Here is a 24,676-nt window from a genome sequence, read left to right as displayed (position 1 = left end):
AAAATGAAATTGTGACATTTCAGCAACTGTTACTCCAATCATGCAAAAAATTGAGATTTTATCTTTCTATCATATTGGAAAGAAATTAAATGTGTTTTTGTTTTTTCCAGCACCTCCCTGTGAGGAGGTCTTTATCTCCATTGGAGATAAGCTTATCCTTTCCTTTCCTCAAGGAGAGTGTCTAAAGGGCAATACCTGGGCCATCCGTGGGCCTAAAGGAGATATCTTAAGTTGCAGAAACGATTTTCTGGACTATAACGATGACAAGGTTGAGGTTCCCGATCAAAAGTGTTCACAGGAACCAGACTACACTATCGAGCTGCGGTCTGTGGAACCTTCCAGCTATGAGAAACTTTGTCTAGAAATAGATGAAACCACTTGTAGCTGCATCTGCCTGGGTGAGATTGGGTTTAGTCCTCCGTTTATTTTGGTTTAATCAAATTCAGTTCCTGATCTAGCCCACATTTAAACCTCCTGTGTTTTGTAGAGAATGCCTCCAGTGTGGACAAAGGGAACTCAACCACAGCTCCAATTGTAACTACCGTGCTGGTGAGAGGTATGTTTGTGAGTTAATATGGGCTATTTAAGGACTTTTTAACATTTTGTTGTTTGCAGGGACGATTGATTCAAATGTGGACGTGACCACCAGAGATCCAAGAACCATCATCCTAGTTTTACTTGCCATATTAGGTGTTATACTGATTCTGATCTTTCTCAAAAAAAAAGAAAGAAATCTGTAAGTTACATTTTTATAAATGACTAAAGTTCTCACCTAAAACTTTCTCAGATTTTTAGCCAGAACCTTATTTATATAAAACAAATGTTCAGTCCCAAGCCTCAATTTGTGCAGAAACTAAGTGAGGGTATCTGGCATGAATACCTTTAGGTGGTACTGGGTTTATCTAATCCTCTGCATACTTCCTCAGGCAAATTCCTTACCACATGTCTCAGAGAGCAAGGGGATAGTGGGAATCCTATGGAGAAGAAAAAAAAGAATGACCACAACCAGCTGAGAGAGGTTGTTTAATGAAGAGAACAAGGGTTGAAAAATTGTGCCTCACTGCGCAGTATGTGAAATTAAAAGCCCAAATAACATTGTAAAAACATGCTCCAAGAGAAAATTGAAATTCAGGGATTATTGCACATTTTGTGACAAATAAAAATGATCCTATCCTATCATCTGTGTAATTAATCATTCATCCAATGGTCCTGAGCCCCAGTGAAGGAGGAGGAAGTCAGTGAAACCTTTCAGGAAATGGAGTCAACATGACTGAAGTTTTAGAAGTTTGTGGATGACATCCCAAAAAGTACAGAGGGAGAAATGTATTTTATTGTATTGATTGATAGTCCCACTGAGATTAAGAATCTCTCTTTCAGGGGAGTCCTGGCCACACACGACATCATATTGTACATGTTTTCAGTAGTAGGGGAAACCAAAGCACCCAGCGGAAACCATACGCAGGCACTAGGGGAACATGCAAACTCCACACAGAAATGCCCTGCACCTCAAACCCGGGACCTTCTTGTGTGAGGCGAGAGCGCTAACAGTTTTGCCACTGTGCTGCTCAAATGTGAGTTGAAATATTTTGTAACCTGTATTCTGTATGGCTACTGTCATTAAAAACTGCCAATCTGGTGCAAATTGTTCAATAATATATTGGCTATATATTAGGTGCAGCTGCTCCCACCACGTTGCTGCTGTAAAACACTGATCCCATGTCCAGTGAGTCAGTTCAGACAACATCAACGTAGGATACATTTTTACCACCTACATTTTTGTATAGATTTTTAGTTTGAAAAACTCATAACTGAAATTTTATTGTAATTTTCAGAGTACTTTTCTAGCAATGTACTTTTACTCCTACTTGAGTAATATTGGAGTAATAATACTCTTACATGAGTAAAAGTTTTCATTACTTTTCAGTAAATCTACAAGTGACAAAAGCTTTGTATTAATAATACTCAATAATTTGTGTTCTTGCACTGCTCCTTCAGATATGATTTATTTTTTATTATAATAATATAATAATAATCTTTATTTATATAGCACCTTTAAAAACAGTTTACAAAATGCTTCACAACAAAGTAAAAACACAATACATACCCAGAAGATAAACTAGAAAACATAGAAAACACAAAGAAAAGATACACGCATAAAAATAGAGACATGTCATGAAAAGGCCTGATGATAAAAGTGGGTTTTAAGAAGTGATTTAAAAGATGGTAGTGATAGTCCTAGTCTTATCTCCTCAGGCAGGTCATTCCAAAAATGGTTAAATCACCTTTTGTCTGAAGCCTGTACTTTGGAACAGTCACAGGGACCTGCCTGAGGATCTAACACTGAAGAGGAACACCCACAGGGACCTGCCTGAGGATCTAACACTGCAGGAGGCTCATATGGGGTTAAAAGTTCTGAAATGTAACTGCAAGATCTAAACAATCTTTAAACATGATCAGTAAAATCTTCAAATTGATTCTAAAATACACAGACAGCCAGTGAAGGGAAGTAAAATAGGTCATGCGTTGATGTCTGTTAAACAGAAGAACGGAGCTGCTGCGTTCTTAACCAGTTGGAAGTATGAGAGAGTTTTATTGTCAAATGCTGAAGAGGAGGGAGTTGCTGTAATTGAGTCATTTTTTTCACATGAGTTTGAAAAGTGAGATGGGAGTAACTTATAACTTCTAACTAATAATAACTTCAGATTTGGGGGTTTTGAGCGGAAGAAAGTTCTGCACCATCCAACTGTTCAAGTCTTTGAGGCAGTGTAACACAGCAGCCAGGCTCCCAAGGTCATTTGGTCAAAGCGGGAGGTAGATCTGTGTGTCGTCAGCATAGCAGTGGAAGGACACATTATGGTGGGCTATAACGTGTCCTGGGGGAGCATATATATACAAAATAAAATGGGACCTAAAATAGAACCTTGCAGCACACCATAGGTAATGGGGGGCAGAGTAGGAGATCAAATTACTCATGCTGAACGCAAACATTCTGTTTAAAAGTGTGTCTCATATGTCAACCCACGATTTTAGACACTAATAAAATCATGTGGTTGCAGTGCTCAAGTCTAAAAGGATTCAAATGGAGCACTCTGTCTGTGGGTAAAAGTGGAGGGTTCGATTGAAAGTTCTCAAATATGACCTTTTCATTCAGAATAAATTCAATACGAGTTTGGAATAAACTTTTTCTAAAACTTAAGATAAAAAGGGGAGTTTAAAAATAGGTCTAAAATTGTTAAAATCTGAGGTTTTTAATTTGGGTTACTTTAAAGGAGGTTGGACCATGGCGTGTTTAAAACATGAAGGAATCTTTCCTTCAGAAAGTGACTGACTGGTCCAACTACATTAAAAACATCTTTGAGAAAATGGGTGGAGATGAAATCTAGACTGCACGTAGTTTACTTCATTTTTTCTTAATTTTGTGTTTATCCTTTAAAAATACCAGATTTTGTGCATTATTTAATTTATTTTAAATGATTTGTCCTTCAAAGGACATTACCTTAAATTAAAAAATCAGATGCTTATGCCTGAAAGTTATTTTTTAAGGTACTCTTACTTTTCTCAAATATTTTTACTATTGCTTGAATCATCACTACTACTCTGTAATATAATCTCAGTAATATTTTGAAGTTGCGCTTACAATTTTTGGTTATTCTTCGCACCTCTGCTTATATGTTCAATAAATAAAAGCTGGATCTTTTTGGCAGACTCGGTATTTATATTGTGACTTTTTTCACTTTTTTATTATTTTCTGGAGTACAATAACATTTGTATGGTTGAATAAGTAGCTTCGATAGACATTTTTCACAAGGGCACACAATGTAGGGCAAACATAAGTCCCCGTTAATGGTTTTCTATGGCAAAATGCCTTCACAACAGCCAGAAGTGCCGCGATGTAGAGTAAACATCACTTACGTTAATGCTTTTCTGTGGCAAAATGTCTATGTAAATGTGTGTGTAAATGTGTGTGGTATTCTCCAGTAGCTTCATAAATCTGCTCCATCACCAAATCTTCAACCAACAAACTCCACAAAGAATAAACATTCTAACATGAACAATTTATCCACAACTATCAAGAGAAGAAAGACCAAAAGTTAAAGGAAACAACGAGCCACATTAGTGACACACTGAACAAAACTAATGTTATGGTCATGAATAAAAAAGGAGGAATTTGTTCAGTTTCATGATGTGGATATTAGCATAGACAGAGAGATTTGTGCAGTTGAAATGCTAGACATGTAATCTGTGAACATCTGTAGCAGTCAAACTGCACAAATCTCTGTCTATGCAAATATCTGCATCATGAAATAAATTTTTTATTTTAATTCTAGAATCAATCGGAGTTAACAAGTTACCTATTAATGAATTACTTATTGCTTATGTTTTATTCATGACCATAACATTAGTTTTGTTTAGTTAGTTCACTAATACGAGTTATTATACAGCTGTACATTTATACACACAGAGTCCAAGCTGATATACTCTAAGAAAAATTGTCAATCACCAAGCGATCATAGTAACCCATGGTTACCACTTTTAAAGATTTATTCTTGATTTTGTATGGATAAAGTTCACAAGGATCACAACATTTTCGTTTCAGAGTAGAATACATCAAAAGATGAACTCATGATGTAGGCATATTGTCCAAATACCCTTTGCTTTATCCTACTACGTATCATCAGCAACTTATACTCCTCATGTTGCTTTTTGACTGCCTGAATTCTGATTTTCTTTCTATACGTTGTTAAGTAAGCAGTTTGGTGACAGGGGTCATCATCAGAATGGAAGCTACAGTTCCACATTTCTGTGACAATGGCACCTAAAAGGTTCATGAAAGTGTAATGTACTTACAAGTATTACATGTGGTATCTGATAAAGTATGTATACATAAATGGACTAGAAAGTATGACTCTGTTCTTCCTCTGTTTTAAAGAAACTAAAAATTTTAAATGTATTTTTCTGGCCAAGCTGCTAACAGGGTGTGACCAGCACAGCCTTCTGTATACGTGTTTATGCTTTGGATTACAGTATCGATGAAACCAGAAAAGTGATATCACATCATAGAAACGAAGGACTAAGTATAATAAATAACTAAGAAGCCAGATAAGAGGTCATAGACTGAAGCGTTGAATACTTTAAGTTGAATAATAACTGAGCTACATTTATTTGTGCTGAGGTAATATTTGACTAGTCGGATTTGTATTTATGCACACACTTTACTTCATGTATTCATTTAGGACAATGCATAATTTCATAATCCTGACAGCAAAGATGTTTGTCCCAGATTCAGTCATTTGCTCGTACATCATATCACTTATGTTATTTTTTTGAAGCAGCTGTATATGAAGAGGTCTCTGTCTCCATCAGAGATGAACCTGTCCTTTCCTTTGCTCTGGGAAAATGTGTGGTGCACAATATCTGGGCCATTACAAAGAATAGGCCTAATGACGCCTGCTACAGTCATGGACCAAAACGCTCTCACAAGCTTAGGGGAGAGTGTTCACAGAAGGGAAACCTACGCTGTCCGACTGCTCTTTGTGGAACCAATTGACTATGGGAAATACAGTCTGGAAATTAATAAGATCACCTGCAGCTGAATACTCCTTAGTGAGACTGGATTTAGCCCTAGGTTAGACCTGGTTTAATCCCACTTAGTTCCTGATCCAGCCCATGCTTAACCTCTTATCATGTTTTGTAGAGAAGTACCCCAGTGTAGACAAACAAGGCCCAGCCGTTGGTACATTTGTGATCCTGAGTTTATTCTGGTTTAGATCTTTTTAACCTCTTGTTGTTTGTTGGGCTGAAGAATAATTCCACAGTTAACACTCAGATCATATGAATTTTTGTCAGTGGACTGCTTCTTTGTGCAATCGTGTTCTAAAAAAGAAATAAATCTGTAAGTCACATTTTAATGAATTTCTAACGTTCTCACCTACAACCTTTTCAGATTTATAAACAGAACCTTAGTTATTTGAAACTAAAGTTTGGTCCCTAGCCTGAATCTGTATTGGGGCTGCAACTAAGAATTATTTTTCTAATAGATTAATCTAGCAATTATTCTTTCAGTTAATTGATTAATTGCTTAGAATGTGCATTTTAATCAGTTTCACCCAGATGAAGTAGAGCCACTTAAAGCCATCATGTTTTAGTATATTAAGAGACAAAATTTACACATTCACCAAGTATATACAATATTTAATGCAGTTATTGCTCTGTTTTGGTCCTAAAAAGTTTTTTGTTTTTTTTTATTTTTTATTTATATAGCGCTTTTCACAGACATATGTCACAAAAATGCTTTACAGATCATTATTCATTCTCTCAATAGTGGTGTAAACTACTATTGTAGCCACAACTGCCCTGGGGCAGACTGACTGAAGCATGGCTGCCAATCTGCACCATCTGCTCCTCCGACCACCATCTCACACACACACACACACACGCACGCACACACACACACACACACACACACACAAAACACACACACACACACACCACTTTCATACTACGCAATGTGGGTGAAGTATCTTGGTATATGGCTACATACCAGCTTGTCAACTCTCTTAGTGCATGGCACGTTTGGGAAACTGTGTATAGACCATACACTGTATATATACTTCTTTATACAGTCCAGATAACAATTATCCAGTTTGATAAGTTGATTAACAATGATTTCAGTAATTGATGAGTTGCAATTTTGATAATCAGTTAACGTGTTGCAGCCCCAGTCTGTACAGGAGATCAGGGAGAGCATATGGAGGAAGTTCTGTGATGGTTTGTGTATTTCTACAGGTGTGTTTCTCCAGGCGTGCGTCACATGTCTAAAAAACCAAACAGAGCGGGGCCTCTATGGAGATGATGGAACTGAATGATAAACCTTTGGATGAGAACCACCTGAGAGAACCAGTGCAGGTCTGAAGGAAGAGGAGGACAGGGGTGAACCACGGGCCTCTCACTGTGGAATAAGTGAAATGCATGAATCAATGAAAGCTCGTTGAATGTTCAATAATCTTTTAAAAAAATAATAACAATAAACAGCAGATGGCGACAGAGCATTGCTGAACTGAACTGATTCCAAGGAAACCATCAGGATAACTCGTGGAGCTTTCAGGCAAGGCGGATGTTGGCGGTGGATGCTGGCACTGAGTGGGCGTGTGTAACGGGAGGAGGGGCATATAATCCCCCGGGACAAGACAACCGGAGAGACTACCGCCACAGAATACTGAACCAACGTGTAGGCGAGCAGGCAGCGGCACCGTAGCGCTACCTGTCCGCCCTTTTCATTCATTTCCCGAGCGCTGCCACGACTGGAATAGACGTTTTTTACGCATTTTGGAAACAATGGAAACAGCCGTGTTGAACCTCGCCATTATGCCGGAGATGGTGGACTGCAACAGCAACACCTTGAACGCCGAGCTGGAAGTAAAGAAGCTGCAAGAACTGGTGAGAAAACTGGAGCGTCAAAACGAGCAATTGCGCACCCGGGCACAGCCTCCTCCGTCCCCGCCGTACGCGCTGGGCAGGACCGGGGGGCACCGTTTGTCCGAGTTGGAGGCGCGGTATTTGGAGTACTTGCAGCCGAGCACGGGAGAGGACGGAGCGGTCAAAGAGGAGGACGAGCAGGCGCTTCTGGATGATCTGGAGCTGCTGGATCTGGACTCCATGTGCTCCTCCTCGGAAGACTCGCAAGAAACATGGTAAGTTCACACGTGTCTGTGCCAGTGCCCTTTGTCTGAGCAGAGTTGTAAAGTGGGGCAGGCAGGGCAGACAGGTGGCAGACTCATTGATCTTATGCCACTTAAAGATGCAGGCAGAGTATGTGGCTCTTTGTGTCAGGAAGAGCATCTCATGTAAAATCTAAAAATCGTAATAGGTTCACTGTGGCACCTGTTACACGGACTAAAAGAAGGTCATATGAAACTGTATGTGGACTGTACAGGTCATCAACACAGAATTTTGGTTGGATCCTTCATGGTGCCCAAGTAATTTCCCCTGTAGATCAATAGAGAGACATTTACCTTTTTAAATATGCATAAGGTCACTTTTCTGATGGGGTTTTTTGCCATCTGTTTGTCTCTGTTATCATTATTTGTAATGTTTCACAGTATGGCATTAAACTTTGCGTTTTATCAATTACAGGTATTTAATGCTCTGAAACTGGGGTGGCCAATTATTTTTCCATGGGGTAACACCAGAAACAGGAAATATTGTGGAGGGCCAAAATGCTTAACTCAATTCTACATAATATTAATAGTATTTCTTTATAAAAAAAAAAAGCTGTAAATATCATTGTTTTGTCGAGCTGGTCAGATAGTTTGTTATGTTTGCATGATATTTTGTTATGTGAGGTTGCCTTACAGAAAATGTCATTAAAAACACCTCTGAAATCAAAGCAATGCAGCTTTAGTCCATGCATGAGTTCAGATGATAAAATAAAATGTATTTTGTAATTCCAGATGAGCTTAAACAGGCCGATCAGAGCCAAGCAAAGGGCTGTAAGTGGCCCTGGCTCTGTAATGCCCAGGTCTGTTCTAAAATATGTGGTCGCCTGTCCACAGATCTGACCTTGGCCTGATGATGTCAAATGCTTATATCCATGGAGATAAAAAAGTTTAATGCCATACTCTGGAACATTCCAATTAAAGCAGTAACATTTCCATGGAGACTAGCAAATCATGAACCCTTCAGCAGAAAAGTGGCGAAGTGAACCTTTGATATAATTGGAAATCAGTCTCCCAATCAAAAAAGCCATCCTCGTTTGCCACCTCTTGAGTGCTGTGTGCAGACCTCTTGTCCCTGTGTTTAAGCGGTCCTTCTCACCTGTATATGTGTAAGTGTGTGTGTGTGAGTGTGTGTGTCTGCAGGTATAATGTATAATTCAGATGAGCACATCCCTGGGAGCTCCACTGTCACTATAATCAGATGAGCCTTTGAAGCAGCAGCAGCAGCAGCAGCAGTAGCAGCAGCACAGCTCTGTGTATGTGGAGTCTAATCCTCACACTGCTCTGACTCACAAAGGAGACGCATACAAATCACTGCATTAGTTTTCACCGCTGCAGCATACTTCATGTATTTGATGCTAATTTCTTTTCTGATTTGCCTCTGTAGAGCTCTCATTTCAGACTAAAACATGCTTGTAAATAAAGAGTTCTTACAGGTGCTGGGCCGGTCTTGTGCTGTTTTCTGATGTATGATGTAATGTTGTTTCCTCATCATCAGACTTACCTGGAATTAGTTTTGTTTCATTCACACATGTTTAACACAGAAATCCTGCATATTTAGGATGAGTTCTTCTCTCATACAGAAAACACTCCACTTTGTGATGTCATGTAGTAATACAGGAAGTGCTCCACTGTGTTTTTAAACTCCATGCAGCTTCACTAGAATCATTTGGATGATTTCAGCCCTTTTCAGTCTCTACTGAACTAAAGGTAAAGGAGCTGTTAACTTGAAAACTACTTCTACATGATGGACAAGGTGGAACAGAGCATTTGGAGCTTTGGAGATGTAGACCGACTAATAAACTAAACACGTGTGAATGGAGCTCAACAGTGACCACCCACCACTGGTTCCTGAAGTACATATCCCGTTCATTTTTTCTATAGACTTTTACAAAAAAATAAAATGGTGCTTAAAAGCTCAGCTATGTGGTAGCTAAACACTATGCCACAGGCCTGTTATTTTAAAGAAAAATCTGTTTGTGAAACTTTAAAGTTATTAAATCATTTCATCAAATGTTTAATTTGACATGGTTTTGGACTGTAAATGACCACTTTATGGACATTTGCTTCCAAATAACAGTTTAAAGCCACAGCTAATATCTGGATTATTTAACCATCTAATATCTGGATTATTTAACCATCTAATATCTGGATTATTTAACCATCTAATATCTGGATTATTTAACCATCTAATATCTGGATTATTTAACCATCTAATATCTGGATTATTTAACCAGCTAATTTCTGGATTATTTTTCTTCAGGAAAATGAATGGGTAATTTACTTCTGAAATCACAGCAAGTGGACGGGACTGTTGAGCTCCAAAAATGGACCTGGAAACTAATCTAGACCCATCAAACTATGTTCAAATTGAATATATTTGTCTAACTCCAAGCACTTAGTAAAATGAAACCACCCAACTGCTCCTACAAGAACGAAAGCCTAATTCTTATTTCTGTCTTCCATGTTTATTGTTTAGGTTGTACATGACCCAGAGGCCTGGAGAATCGTCTGATAGTGCCCTCACTCCTCTGCAGTGGTGTCGACAGACTCTGGACAGCCCCAAGTCAGAGCTGGAGGCCACCAGGAGATCTCTGTCCCTGCGACTAGAACAAGGTACCTGACCTATATCAGTCTAGCAATATACGAAAGGCACTAATGTTACACAAAATAATAATAATAATCATGCATTAGGCTTGTATAGCTTTTCTAAATGCTCAAAATTGCTTCATTCACTCCACGCTCAGTAATGGTAATGTACGTCTACAGCCACAGCTGACCTGGGGTAGACTGACTAAAATGAGACTGCCAATCCCCACTATACTCCGACATACGCACACACACACACACACACACACACACCATTTTTATATCTAGCAATGTGTGTCTGTGTGTGTTGACATTTTAACTGTAAAATTCTACAGGGACTAAACCTGGACTCAGCTGGGTGTGTAGAATCAGACATGTACTGGAATCATGCACATCCTACTCTAAATTATATATATTATTAAGTTGATGAGCATTAAATGAAACGCATACTCAAGTGTTATTATTCAGGATGACCTCTGCGTGTCTTCTGTGACCAAGCGTAATCTGTCTACTCGTCAGCATTAGCAGATCAGGGTCAGAGCCAGGCCACATGACCATCAAACCATTTACTCTCACTCTGCAACAAGGCCACGGAGACATTAGAATTATTTATTGTACCTTTATTTAACCTCTAGCAGGATGATCACTGAAGATCGCCCTATAAATGCAAATATTCCCAGCAAACAAGTCTTCTGTATATCTGTGGGCCTTTACTCTCTAGAACACATTTTCAAATATATTTCTGAAGAGAATGTAGAAAATAAACATAATATTGAAACAGATTTATCCCACTGACCCGCCCCTGACCTGAAACAAAGCAGGATTATTCCAAATGGCTGCGAAAAATGAAATACTTTAGTACTTTGGATACATCTAGAGCACATGAAAGCAGTTTTTTTGTTTGTTTTTGTTTTAGTTATTTATTCAACTCTCTTCATCTGAAATCTAGAAAAAGAACAAAACCTTTACCTAAAAAAAAAAAAAAAACTATAATAAAGCCTATTGATGGTATCTTTGTTGTTGAAAATATGTATTTGTTGATTCTTTATTTTATTTAGATTGTCTTAAACACTTTTATTCTCTGGCTTTTTACACCGTGTGACTTATGTGGTTCTCTGTGTTTTTTATTTATTTTTATGTGCTTTTATTGGTCTTATTTATTTAATTTATTTATTTCTATTCTATAATTTTTTATTTTTTATTTTTTTTATTTTACTAGTTTCATTATTTTAAGACTAGTATTATTTTAGTAATTTATTTTATCATCTTATTATTGTTGTTATTATGTATTTGTGCAGCACTTTGGAAACTGTTTGTTTGTGAAATGTGCTCTAGAAATAAAGTGGATTGGATTGAATTGGAAATGATAAGTATTTATATGGGACCACCACAGAAAGGAGAAGATAGTGAGTGAGAGAGTTAGATTAAACTTGTGAAGTATGAGTATAATCTGCCTTTTTACAGATAAAAATACCAAATCTTCAGATGCCTATATGAAATTTCCTTGTACTTTTTTCTGCATAGCTGTTTTTGTATGAACGTCCCCTGCAGGTGTAGTCTTGTGAGTGCAGTTTGGATCAGATACATATAGATGCACACTAGTTTTGTGTAGGGTTGTCAAAAGTATCAAAAATCAGATACTACTGTATTTTACGCACTATTAGTCGCTCTGGATTATAAGGCTCACTGTCATTAAATGGTCTATTTTTGAACTTTTTTCACAAATAAATCACGTGGGACTTTAAAGGAAACACAACAGTGTGATGGGTGAGTGGTTTTGTTTGTTTGTGGTGTTCACAGTGACTCTGGGCTTTGTTCAGTTGTGGCGTGTAGGGAGGGTGCTGTCTGGGACCAACGGATTGTCGGTGTGTTCGCAGTGACTCAGTTGTTCAGTCGTGTCTAGAAGTGGCACATTGCACTCGCTTTTTTGGTTCGTTCCTCCGTTCCCTTCCTCGTCGGCGTGGAGTGATGAGTGTGTCTGTGGGTGTGTTTGGCTGTGTGGTCGCTGTCTGCTCCGTGTGTGTTTGTGTGTTCTGTGGGTGGTGTGTCTTTGTAGTTTACTGAAGTGGTGCTGGGACACCCGAGTGGATTCATGTATAGGGCGCTCTGGATTGTGGGGTGCGTGGTCGTTTTTTAATGCGGTTGGAGGCTTAAGAGCGCGTCTAATAGTCCAGAAAATACAGTAATTCATACTATTATACTAGTAGCAAAACTAGATACTCATTTAATTACTCATACTCATTTAGTATCAATACTAAAAAAGTCACATTCACAGGACAGAAATGAACCTGAATAGCTTTCAAATGATCTTGAATTGTATCAGAACATATACATACATATACATATAACAAGTAGAAGAGCACATAGACTAGTATGGAGCACTGAGGGATTACACATATATAAGACACATGGGAATAGAAAAGAAAGTACTATTTAATGTTGAAAATCACATTCTATCGTCTAAAGAATTTTTATTTTTTTTTTTAAATTATCATCATAGTATCAGAATCAGTATCGAGTATCAAGTCTATTAATAATTAGAATAGAGATTATGTGAAATGTTTCGTGATATCGATCTATCAAATTTTATATTTAAAGCTCTTTTCATACAAAAAACATAACACAAAGTAGTTTACAGTGATTAAAAACAATCCCTCATTTCCTTGAGCCTACTCTTAAAAACATGAGCGTTCTTTTTGGCTCTGAACTCCTCTGCTAGACTGTTCCAAACACGAGGGCCGTAATATTGGAAAGATGCCTCTCTGTGAGTGTGTGTCCTGACTTTAGGATGACCAGGAGCCTGCAGCCAAAGGAGCGTAGGGTCCGAGAGGGTTTGTAGGGTAAAAGCAGTTCTGAAAGAGGCCCAAGACCATTAAGATGTTTAAAAAAAAAAAACGTAAAAGAACTTCACAAACGATCCTGAGACTCACAAGGAGCCAATGCAGTGATTCTAAAACCAGAGTAATGTGATATCACTAGTTCTGAGATCTTTTGACACTCTCCCTTTTTTAATTTGACAGATCAATCAGCAGGACACGTCTTTAGTTGACCGAGAATTTCTTTAGCCGACTACAGCCCTGCAGATAATAACAAATTAAATGGCTGCCAAAGCAAAATATATTTAGAAATCTCTGCATTAATACTTCATCTGAGCTCTTGTCTATTCCGCGCACACTCCCACATGTTCGTCCCGGCTATGCGCATCCTTAATGAAAGCGTGGGCAGAGGTTTAAAATGCTCTCGCGCCTCTCTCCCCTCTGCACTGCGATGGTCAGTTTCAAATCACCTTGCCTCACTGTACCTCCTAAAGTGACAGGTTTATTAACACCGAAAAGTAGGCCCTCTGAAGTTGCAGCATCCATACACCTCGTTGCATCAGCGACCCGGAGCATCCACCCACCGGCTCCCACAGTTGCCATGGAAACGCGGTACATGAAAGTGCCTGTCTTGTTAAGTGGCATGTATATTGACAGGTAGCAGCAGCTGAAATCCCTCCACCCCGACACTGTGCGGAGTTTGTTCTGAAAATAGTGCCAGCAGACTCCAGGATCAGAAGTGCTTTTGTCTTCTGTAGTTGTTGTGAATAGATCAGTCGGTGGCAGTCACACTGCGGATGAGCTCACACAATACGCCCACTGTTCCATGAGCTACAATGGTATGTTTTTTTGGGCTTATTGTAGAAAGCAGCTGTGTAATAGTCAAACCTTGAAATAAACATTACTATAATCACTGGACTACACTATTCAACAATGTCAAGAAATAGTTTTTATTGTGACCTCTAAATTTTCTTTGCTAGTCTGAAACAGTCAGCTGATTATCTACTAATGTTTATTAATCAATCATTTTTACATCTGTAGAATTAATGAAATTTGTGAGATGTGCTTTTACTTTAATATATCAGTATCAGAAAACACTATCAGTCAGTGAGGGGAAAAAAGGACAAATAACAATAACAGCAAAATATGTCTAAATATGAATAAAAGGCATGAAATAAAATGTAGTAGTAGTTAATTTTTTTCTGTCGTGTATTTAATCATGTACTTCATGGACTGTAATGAACATTTCACATAAAATTATGACCAGAGGGGTTTAGACTGAAGTAAAATCACTTCTGAATGCCTGACTCCGTTTACAAATGACCATGCCAAAAATACAACTGTCAGCAAATGACAAGCTACAACTTGGATAGAACAGAGAAATTATATATACACTATGAGTTACATACTCATGAGTTCAGTACAGCAGTTCTTTTGAGTGAATTCTATTCCACTTCCTACACCAAAAAAAAAACAAACTTCAAAATCATCAGCATTTATCCTCCACACTCAGCTGCTTCTGTGGCCTACAGAATCTGCATTCAGGGTTCCCACAGTCACGGAAATCCTGGAAAAGTCATGGAATTTTAGTATCTCTTTCACGCAACTCCAGTGTTCTGTTAAGTTCTTATGAGGTTATTCTGATTATTTCTGAACGTCTGTGTCTTTTGTGTAAAAGAGACGACAATAAATGCACTGACAGGATTTAGAATGTTCAAAAACTATAATCCCAAACCATAAAGTGAGTGGGAAGAGCTAACATTTCATATTTAGCCCTAAAAGTCTGATCAATTCTTTACATGTAGGTGCTGTAAAGTCATGGAAAATTCACTTTAGGTCATGAAAAAGGCATGAAAAATTTTGAAATTTTGTCAGTGAAAAAAAGTGAAAACCCTGTACATTATTATCTTATTCTCTCTATATGCAATAAGAATATGTCTAAAATTAAATCATTCTAGCGCTCTATATTTGTCTATAACATTAAATTAGTATTTTTTTTAAATGTCTTTATTGATATCGATCCTTTTAACCTGTAATCCAGACTATTCCATAGATCTGCTCTTCGAACTGATGCATGTCTACTTTTGGTGTTGGTCCTGGCCTTATTTATTTATTTTTTTTATATATATACTTCAGTTCCTCTCAAATTATAATGACAAGTCTCTGTGGGTTTGAATCTCACCTGAACACAGTCGGGATCATGTGATTATGAACTTTATACAGAACAGCAGCTGTGTTTAGGTCGACTATGTCCTGTAACTTTAAGGTTTTAACTGAATAAACAACGGGTTTGTTGTTGGGGCAGAATAATTGGCAGTTAACAATTCTTATGGCTTTTTTTCTGCAGTATAAAGATGGGTTCAATAGTTGTTTTGCAATTGTTCCCCCAAATTTCTACACAACAATATATTTCAAAATTAGAGAATTATATAACAAATGTCACCAAAGACAGGAAAAGTACATTTATATTGAGGTTCCAGGTTTGCACTATTGTCTGATGCAGGGTTAGGGTGCCTGAAGTGTGACCCATGGAAGTACAAAAGTGTTGATTTGTAAAGAGTATTTAATTTGTGTTGAATTTTGTGTTGAAATCGGTATCGGTAGTTAGAAAGAATACCAAACTGAGTCTATTCCCCTATAAAACAATAATACGGTTTATAAATTCAATCTTAAATCTCTTTGCAGAAAAATGTTTTAAATGTTAACACACAGTTCCGTTTGTGGGCACTAATGTTTGGGTCTAATGTGTTTTGCCTGTATCCAGTCTCTAGGTGGCGTAGTTCCCTGTCCAGCCCGTCAAACGCCTCCTCTCCTCCCCCGTCTCTGAATCGAGTCACTGGAATGTCCCCAATCAATGCCTCCCCCTCCACCAAAACCTGCTCCACTCCACAGTCTGAAAGACACGGTAATTCCGAAAAATCCCTAATCCTATTTCATAAGATTATGCATCACTGGTAACCGTAGCACAAAGTATCATTGTAATATTTTTTCATAAGGGTCCAGTCAAGTGATAACGGAGGGAAACAGGGTCAGATTTTTGACATTCAAATGTCTCTTATTCAGAAACTAGAGGGACTATTGAAAGAAGTAAAGTATCAGAATGTAGGAAAGAGTTACACTCCAACAGGGTCAAGTTAAACCTGTGATATTCTTTCAAGTTGTTGACAAAAAATTTAAAAACTCATGTTGGTAACGGAGGGAATGAAATATGCAGCACTTTTTGGGTAATAAATCCAAACAGTGATAACTCTTGGTTCTCACTTCCATATCCTTAACAAACTGGTTTGAATATTTGCTTCATATAGTTTTCTACCATATGGTACAAGATTAGGTTGAAAAACCTCTTACTTTTTGACTCATGAGATTTTTTATTAAGAAAGGTCATGGTAACGGAGGGAAAATTGTACAAACAAGTAGAAGGTGCAGGATTTCGCATAATTTGTCGCTTTTTTCTTCTGAATACTTTAATATTACTTCAAAATGAAAGGAAACTATTTCTATAAAATATGTCAGTCCTTCCAAGCAAATGTTTTTCATTTTAAATACATTTTTAAAAAAAATCATATACCTTCATCAACAGTTCAAAGATGGAATAACACAAGATATGATGAAATACATCCATTTATTTCCATGATTTGCAGGTCTTTGAAATTTGGGAAATAATTTTTGTTCCATGTTTCATACATGGTCTGTTTAAAACGTATGGAACTTTAGAACCTAAAATGGTACAGAAAAAAGGTCAACAGTTTCATAAACTAGAGTACATATGTATCTGTTCAATACATTTTTATATCAGATACATTAACTTGAATTTTTGACTTTGCTGTTTACTTCTGCTTGACCGGGCCCATAACCAAACATTACCCTGTATAAGCTTCTCTCATCTGTCCTCAATGTAAAGGAGTTCCCCAGTGATTGGCTCTTGCACCATTGATCTTTACTTGTGTTTACGTAGAAATAATCCAATGAAATATTTTGGACATGCTTTTACTTTTATCCAGATTAAATTCCTTTTCTCCTTGACTTTCCTCAGCCCCCCTGTCCTCCCCGCGGCACCCTGTCCACCAGCGCACCCTGAGCCCCGTGCCCAAGGACCTGTCCCCTGTAGCAGAGAGGACGCCCACTTTTCTCCCTCACCTCTCTAAACGCAGTACGTGTGTACAATTTTTACTGAAATCTGATTATGAGGCATTCTATAAATACAAATAAAAATGTTGTGATGTTGTAGGCCGGAGTCTGCAGCGCTCCGTGTTCAGCCCTCAGTCTTCTGTTGATGAGGAGGACTCTGTTTGTGTTGGGTTTAAACTCCAGGACCTGACGGATGTTCAAGTTATGGCCCGTATGCAGGAGGAGAGTAAGTCACCCAGAAGTTACAAATTTCATGTACTGTCTAATGTTTGGTAAAGATTAAAAAATTATATATTGAATTCAGCAAACTTTTCATTTCAAATTCATCCAACACAACAACTATATAAATATAAATAGATGTACAAATCAAGCGTAATTTAATGTACTATTAGGGTTTTTTTGTTTTTCTAATGTAATATTTCTTTTCTATTACGTCCCTTTATTTTTATTAATCTGAATTTAACTCAGACCTCAGAGCCCACCGCTACTTCAGCTTCATTAACCCTCAGAGTGTGTGTGTGTGTGTGTGTGTGTGTGTGTGTGTGTGTGTGTGTGTGTGTGTGTGGTGTGTGTGTGTGTGGGTGTGTGTGGTGTGTGTGTGGTGGGTGTGGGTGGGTGGGTGGGTGTGTGTGTGTGTGTGTGACTCCAAAAATGAAAGAAAATTGCTAAAAAACCCAAAACAATGGTAGAAGTTAGGATCATTGTCATAGAAACGAACAGAAATTCTTTGAATGGTCAACTATTCTCAAACTGGTGCCATGTAACGAGACACTGAAACCTTTGAATGAGCACTCTGATTTGAGTTTTATTTCTCTGGGATGGCACTTGCTGAAAGGAAAATGCAGAATGTCATGACTTAGGACTGTGCAAAGTATTGAAATTTGTTATATTTTACTCAATTATTTTGTCACAGCTACAGTTTTGTAGCTTGTTCAGAGGAAGGAAACTCGTTTATGCGACACATTTGACATTTTCTCTATTTTGATAGTTAAAATGTTTGTTTCATATGAACTTTACACAAGAAGTAGTTTAATTTAATTTTAGATTTTATTTTTTATTGAACAGTATCGAATCGATTTGAAATGTGTCGTACTGAATCGTAAGCTCACTGTATCAACATATGCATCATATCGTGGCCTGTGTATCGAGGTCTGTATCGTATCGGCAACTTCTGAATGACACCAGCCCTAATGACTTATTTGAATCTGATTGGTTGAAGCGTCGCAACAGCAGAACAAGCTGAAAAATCCAACTTTTCTTATGTCCAGTTGAAAGAAAAGCTTAGACCTCTACTTCACAAAGAGTTTTACCTTCTGCATGTTCTTCACAAACAGAATCATCTGTATAGATGCCAAAATAGGCTGAAGTACATCTGAATCCATGTTGCTGTGTAAGATTCAGTTGGGGGACACATAAACCTAAAAATACAATTAGCATTTTCCATTTTATAGAAATAGAATTTTAAAAGGACAATAAAATTACAAAAGGAAATCATCAAATCGTCATACATATAAACCCTCATGACTCCCCATGTGTGCCGGGTGCTGTGTGCTGTGTGCTGTGTGCCGGGTGCTGTGTGCCGGGTGCTGTGTGCCGGGTGCTGTGTGCCGGGTGCTGTGTGCCGGGTGTTGTGTGCCGGGTGTGTGTGTGCCGGGTGCTGTGTGCCGGGTGCTGTGTGCCGGGTGCTGTGTGTTGTGTGCCGGTGTGTGTGCTGTGTGTGCCGGGGTGTGTGGCCGGGTGCTGGTGCCGGGTGCTGTGTGCCGGGTGCTGTGTGCCGGGTGTTGTGTGTCGTGTGCCGGGTGCTGTGTGTTGGGTGCTGGGTGTTGGGTGCCGGGTGTTGGGTGCCGGGTGTTGGGTGCCGGGTGCTGTGTGTTGTGTGCCGGGTGCTGGGTGCCGGGTGCCGTGTGTTGTGTGTGTGTGCCGGGTGCTGGGTGTTGTGTGCCGGGTGCTGGGTGTTGTGTGCCGGGTGCTGGGTGCTGTGTGCCGGGTGTTGGGTGTTGGGTGTTGGGTGTTGGGTGCTGGTGTGCTGGGTGCTGGTGCCGGGTGCTGGGTGCCGGGTGCTGGTGCCGGGTGCTGGGTGCCGGGTGCTGGGTGCTGTGTGCTGGGTGCTGTGTGCGCTCCTCCTCACCTGTCCCCTCCCCCAGGCCTCAGACAGGAGCTGGCCTTCCCCGCCCGCCGCAGCCACAGCCTCAGCTCGTTCCCCCTGAGCGCCGGCGCCCCCTCAGGCCTGGTGCGGGAGGACGACGAGGAGGAGGAGGAGGACGACGAAGACTACGCTCTCCTGCCCCCGCCCGCCCCCCGCCTCACCACGCGCCTGCCCCACTCCCACACCTTCCATACCCTCAGCCAATGGTCCGGAGGCAGCCCCAGCTCACTGCCCCTCTCCGCTGGATACGACTTCCACACACAGGAGCTGGAGCGGGCGCTGGGCACCTGCGCCGACCGGGGATATACACCTGGACCAGGTACACACCATGTTCACTGTGTTACTGCATAATGTAAAGACTGAAGGGTAGTTTGCTAGATCCGTTTTTTGAACTGTTGACTTATAACGTTGTTCTGTCATCAAAAATACACCTGAAGAGGTTTTGGGTGTAATCCATGCATGTTTCAGTTATTTAGTGATCTTTCCCGAGCCCTATTTGGACTCTCCATATGGTTAGTTGTAAGATTGTGTCCAAGGCTCCACCCACAAGCCTACATCACCCATGCTCCTACACGACAATTCTCCATAAATATACAAAAACATGATACTAAACTGTACACGTCAGCGTATGTGATGTGCAGCAGTTTCATTAGTGGGATGCACACTGATTATGTAATGATAGCGCGCTGAAGGGGGAATAACTTAACACAGGGAGTAAAGTAAGAGGGGGGGCTCGTAGCATGACAAACAAAAGTAAAACTTATAACACATGTTAATATGTTGTTTTGGGTGAATATGGCATTTTCAAACCAGAAAAAGTAACATGGGGATCTAAATGTGTTACATGTTTGCAGTGAATACTCCATAAAAGTAAAATACCCCCTGTCGTGGCCTGAAATGATTGGAACCCTGCTCTAAAATACCCTAAAACATGTATTCTTACTCTTATTTGCTTGTCTCTCCACAAATTTGATCAGTAATTTGGTCAGGTTGCGTCACCAGCTTGTCCCCAGGCAGATGAATAGGTTTAATGCTCGATTGTGAAACAGTCCAGGGAAAGCAAAAGGATGTCCATGGAGAAGAGCAGGTAGTGCACCCAGAATAGTTGCATGTGGACGTTTAAAACATGATGATGGTGCAGTTTGGCTTCATTAAACAGGAATTTTCTGTACTTTGAGATGGACAATATATATCAATGCTAATACAGAAAACTGATATGAGACAACCAACATCCTAAATGCAGAGGTGGGACCAAGTTGTTGTTTAGCAAGTCTCAAGTGGCAAGTCTTTGACCTCAAGTCTGAGTCAAGTCCAAGTCTGCTTTGAGCTTCAAGTCATTTCAAGTCTTTAAACCAAAATACCAAATCCATCTTTGGTTTTTGCAATTTATATGAATTTGAACCTAAATTGTACTTAAAGTCATGGAATATTTATATATGCATATTTATATAGTTATAGAGTTGTAGAAATGCACATTTTTAAAAATGTCTGGACAAGATCTTGTGTGACTCAATCATCATGTCAGAACAGAAAGAATTCAGATTTAAAAGTGCTTAATAACAGTTATTTTCCCGTGTAACTGCACTGAAATGGAAGGATCATGCTTTGTGTAGTTCCCTCTGTTTTACTATATTGTACTGTATATTACTGTATTGTACTGTATATTACTGTATTGTACTGTATATTACTGTATTGTACTGTATATTACTGTAGTACACTTGATGACACCATCTCACAGTACTTCAGTTCTATCCAAAGTAACAAATAGAGAATGTTCCAGTTTGTTCCTGTAAAATTAATCACCACATTTATCGACTGTAAAGAGAACAGTATTTTCTAAAAACATCTCAAGTCACAGGCCTTAAGTCCCAAGTCACTGACCTTCAAGTCCAAGTCAAGTTCCAAGTCTTAGTCCATTTTACCAAGTCAAGCCTAAAGTCTCAAAAATAGTCTGACTTGAGTCCAAGTCATGGCTTGCAAGTCCCCACCTCTTCCTAAATGTAATGTGACCGGGGCGTGCGGGGCGGGGCGTGCGGGGCGGGGCCGTGCGGGGCGTGCGGGGCGTGCGGGTGCGGGGCGTGCGGGGCGTGCGGGGCGGCGTGCGGGGCGTGCGGTGCGGGGCGTGCGGGGCGGGCGTGCGGTGCGGCGTGCGGTGCGGGCGTGCGGTGCGGGGCGTGCGGCGCGGGGCGTGCGGTGACCCATGGGTTTGACCCTCTGTGCCTGTGAGTGGAGTTAATCTGCTTGTACGAGCTCTTAATCCACTGTTCCATTCTGAGAGACAGACACAGTGATAGAATTAGACTCTGCTCCTCTGTCCGAACAGACTGTTGTGTAAAGAGATCAGACGTCTCATGCACCGTGAGGGTTGTAAGAACTCCCCTCTATTAAAAGGCTCCGTTTAAGTCCTGTTAACTCAACTATTGCAAACTGTTACCTAAACCGAATTAGGACTTGGTGTGGTGCAGTAGTACATGTGGTCAATATTTATCATAGTTTTCAATCAGTTTAGTGGCAGTTTGTGAAGAATGATTGTATTTAAAAAACTTAAAATAATGTGGAATAACATAAGTAAGGCTAAGTGAGAGGTCTATGGAGAGGCGAGTTCCCTCACTAAAAGATGCATGTTTTTTAATGTTTTTATCACTCACAAATTGTAATTGATTTTGTGCACAATGAATTTGCCACTTTAAAGAAAAAGTAGTTTCTCCAGGACTATTGTGTAATGTCACTTTAAAAATCTAACCCAGATTAAGTTCTGACAAAGCAGGTGAGATCTTTGAGATACTTAATAGTCTGATATGTTCTGTGTCCTCAGATAAGGTTCTTCGGAGCCTACCTAACCTGGTGCGTGCTCCCAGCATGCCCAGTGTGCCCCTGCCCCCCTCCCCCTGTGCCAGCCCCAGAGCCTCCCCCTGTCTGCTCCGCACCAGCCACAGCTTTGACCTAACCACCGGGCTGTCCTCGCTGCATTCGTCCAGTGAGTACTGCACCCTCTGCACTCAGATTATTCATACAATTGTACTGCCATTTTCTAAAAGTCAGTGATCAGCTCCGATTCAGGCTGGGCCATGTCAGGAGAAAAACATCTATCAGGTTTTTTCTCATAGATCAAGCTCTAAATTTTATTTTGTCTTTTCAAAAACAATAATTAATTTCATGAACATAAACAATACAGACTTTTAATCAGTGACAGTTTTCACAAGAATAGTCAGATTTCTTCCTCTAAAGTCTAAATGGTGACGTCTTAATCCAGCCCTGACTCGAATCTACACTGAGCGTCTTCTGAAAGCGTCTGTCTCATGTGTCCCCTGTGTGTCCCCTGTGTGTCCCCTGTGTGTCCCCTGTGTGTCCCCTGTGTGTCCTCTGTGTCCAGTCCCTGCTCCGGCCCCGCTACAGTCCAGAGTCCACAGTGTGGGGAGTTTCTGCGTGTCCAGACCCACAGTGAAGGCCACCGCCTACGTCAGCCCCACCATCAAGAGCCCCGCCTACAGCACCGGGCTCACCTCCAGCCCCCTGTACTCCTCCAGCACCGGGCTCTCCTCTAGTCCCCTGTCCTCCTTCAGTCCTGGTCTGAGTCCTGGTCTGAGTGGGATCCCTCTGCGGGGCAAAAACACGGGGTCTCCCACCTCGCCCCGCAGTGCTCTGCCACGCCCCGCCTCTTTCATCGCCACCTCAAGCTCCACCCCCCGCAGCAAACTGGCCCAATCAGGACGCAGGTAGGCATTAATCACTCTCTTAATTAGTTTTCAGTTAAAAAACATTCCACGAGACGAGACGAGTCTGATAAGTAACAAGAAAAATGCATTGTACTGACAAAAATAATATGAAAAACAAAAATGTGCAATAATGCCAACAATAAAATTAAAATGAAAAGTGTGATCTCTGTGTCCCCTGTTCCAGCACATTTATACAAAACCACTGATTTGTCTCAGTTTATACAAGAAATGTCCCAGATGTCGATATTTTTGACCAGTTTGATCCCTGCCAACAGTAAAGAAAGACATACATTATCATTTGTTTAGGTAAAATACAGAAAGAGCTGCTTAAAAATTACCAAAACACAAAGAAAATATGACTATACTGACTCACATATTAGTCGTGAATAAGTCATGAACGGGCCAAGTGAAGAACAATTTTCCTTAGTCACTCGTTTCACAATTGTATTATTACCAACCTTCACAAACCAGGGATGTCCCAGTTTTTGATTTTGAAAATCTGGTCACTCTACATAGACAACATGTCATCTCTGATTTAAACTCAAAATAATATTGTGTCGATCATCTTTCATGAATTTTAAATGTGCTGTAAGAATGTGTGTGTCTTGTTAGTTTCCTGACGCCTCCAAAGAGCCTGTCGGCCCTGAGCGCTCTGAGGGACGGCGCGTGGAGAGACGGGTGCTACTGACACGCTGGAGGAGAGCACCCTGCTGGACGGGGACACGCACTCACACCAAAAACACGCTGCACTGGGGTCCCACGTGATTCTATGCACTTTTGTGTTCGGTAAAATGCGGGTGGATCGGACCGTGCCAAAGGGAAACATTCGTGGATGTTTTGTGCAATAACCCACTGGCTCCAGGCTCCACGCGCTCATCCTCCGCCTGCGCCAACGCCAGTTTTTAAACGACTACTAATCTAATTTATGAAGCTATTTATATATTTATTATTAAAGAGTATTTAAATACATCAGGTGTTGTCTTCAGGCTTTTAAATGCCACGCTGCTAAAATGTACTTGGGGTCAATGTTAAAATATTGTAATTCCTGTAAAAAGTGTCACATTTCTGTATTTATTCTAAAACACGATTCACATTTTGATGATAACTGTCACAAAACTGCCTAGTGTTTTCACAAGTGTCTGATTTCTACACAACCTCTAATTTATTCCTGTTTTTTCTTGCACTGTGTGTGTGTGTGTGTGTGTTACCAGTGACTGCAGTTTGACACTCGTCACACACTGGGGTTTGGGGTGTGTGTTTTTGGAGAGTTCAGTTTCTCATCAGACTCAATGTAGCACCGTTTCTTTTTGTAATGACGTCACCGCTCACAAACTGGCTTTTTGTTGTTTGGACAAAAGTACATTTGAATAAAAATCAACATCAAGTCTTTGTGTTGTGTTTTTTTTTTTTTTTTGTGTTGTTTTTTTGTGCTGTTGAATATAAAGTTTTAAACTCGGAACGGGAGGCAGGATGAGCTCGTGCGCAAAAGGCAGCCGTTTGGAGTCAAAGTGCCTCATGACGTCACTCCGTGACTGCCTCACTCGAAGTTTTTAAAATTTTTGTCTA

The 24,676-nt window shown here is 40.1% G+C and overlaps 1 protein-coding gene and 1 long non-coding RNA gene across 2 annotated transcripts; both read left to right on the top strand.

Annotated features, from left to right (window-relative positions):
- The first annotated feature begins 264 nt into the window (after positions 1-264).
- Positions 265-680, top strand: LOC129411623 (uncharacterized). Its single transcript, XR_008633390.1, has 3 exons — positions 265-398; positions 488-556; positions 616-680. It is a non-coding gene; the product is annotated as an uncharacterized LOC129411623 (long non-coding RNA).
- A 6,513-nt stretch (positions 681-7,193) lies between these two features.
- Positions 7,194-24,494, top strand: LOC129412050 (SLAIN motif-containing protein 1-like). The gene is made up of 9 exons (XM_055164831.1): positions 7,194-7,691; positions 10,195-10,331; positions 15,885-16,025; positions 17,154-17,270; positions 17,349-17,474; positions 19,393-19,713; positions 22,210-22,371; positions 22,768-23,110; positions 23,723-24,494. Exons 1-9 carry the CDS (start codon positions 7,336-7,338, stop codon positions 23,796-23,798), a joined length of 1,779 nt encoding a protein of 592 aa, XP_055020806.1. The 5' UTR covers positions 7,194-7,335; the 3' UTR covers positions 23,799-24,494.
- The last annotated feature ends 182 nt before the right edge of the window (positions 24,495-24,676 follow it).

This window comes from Boleophthalmus pectinirostris, unplaced genomic scaffold (assembly GCF_026225935.1).
Source record: "Boleophthalmus pectinirostris isolate CB_2022bp ecotype Guang Dong unplaced genomic scaffold, ASM2622593v1 HiC_scaffold_11, whole genome shotgun sequence".
NCBI lineage: Eukaryota > Metazoa > Chordata > Actinopteri > Gobiiformes > Gobiidae > Boleophthalmus > Boleophthalmus pectinirostris.
Note: the sequence above shows the minus strand (reverse complement) of the source record. Positions and strands in the feature narration are given on the sequence as shown.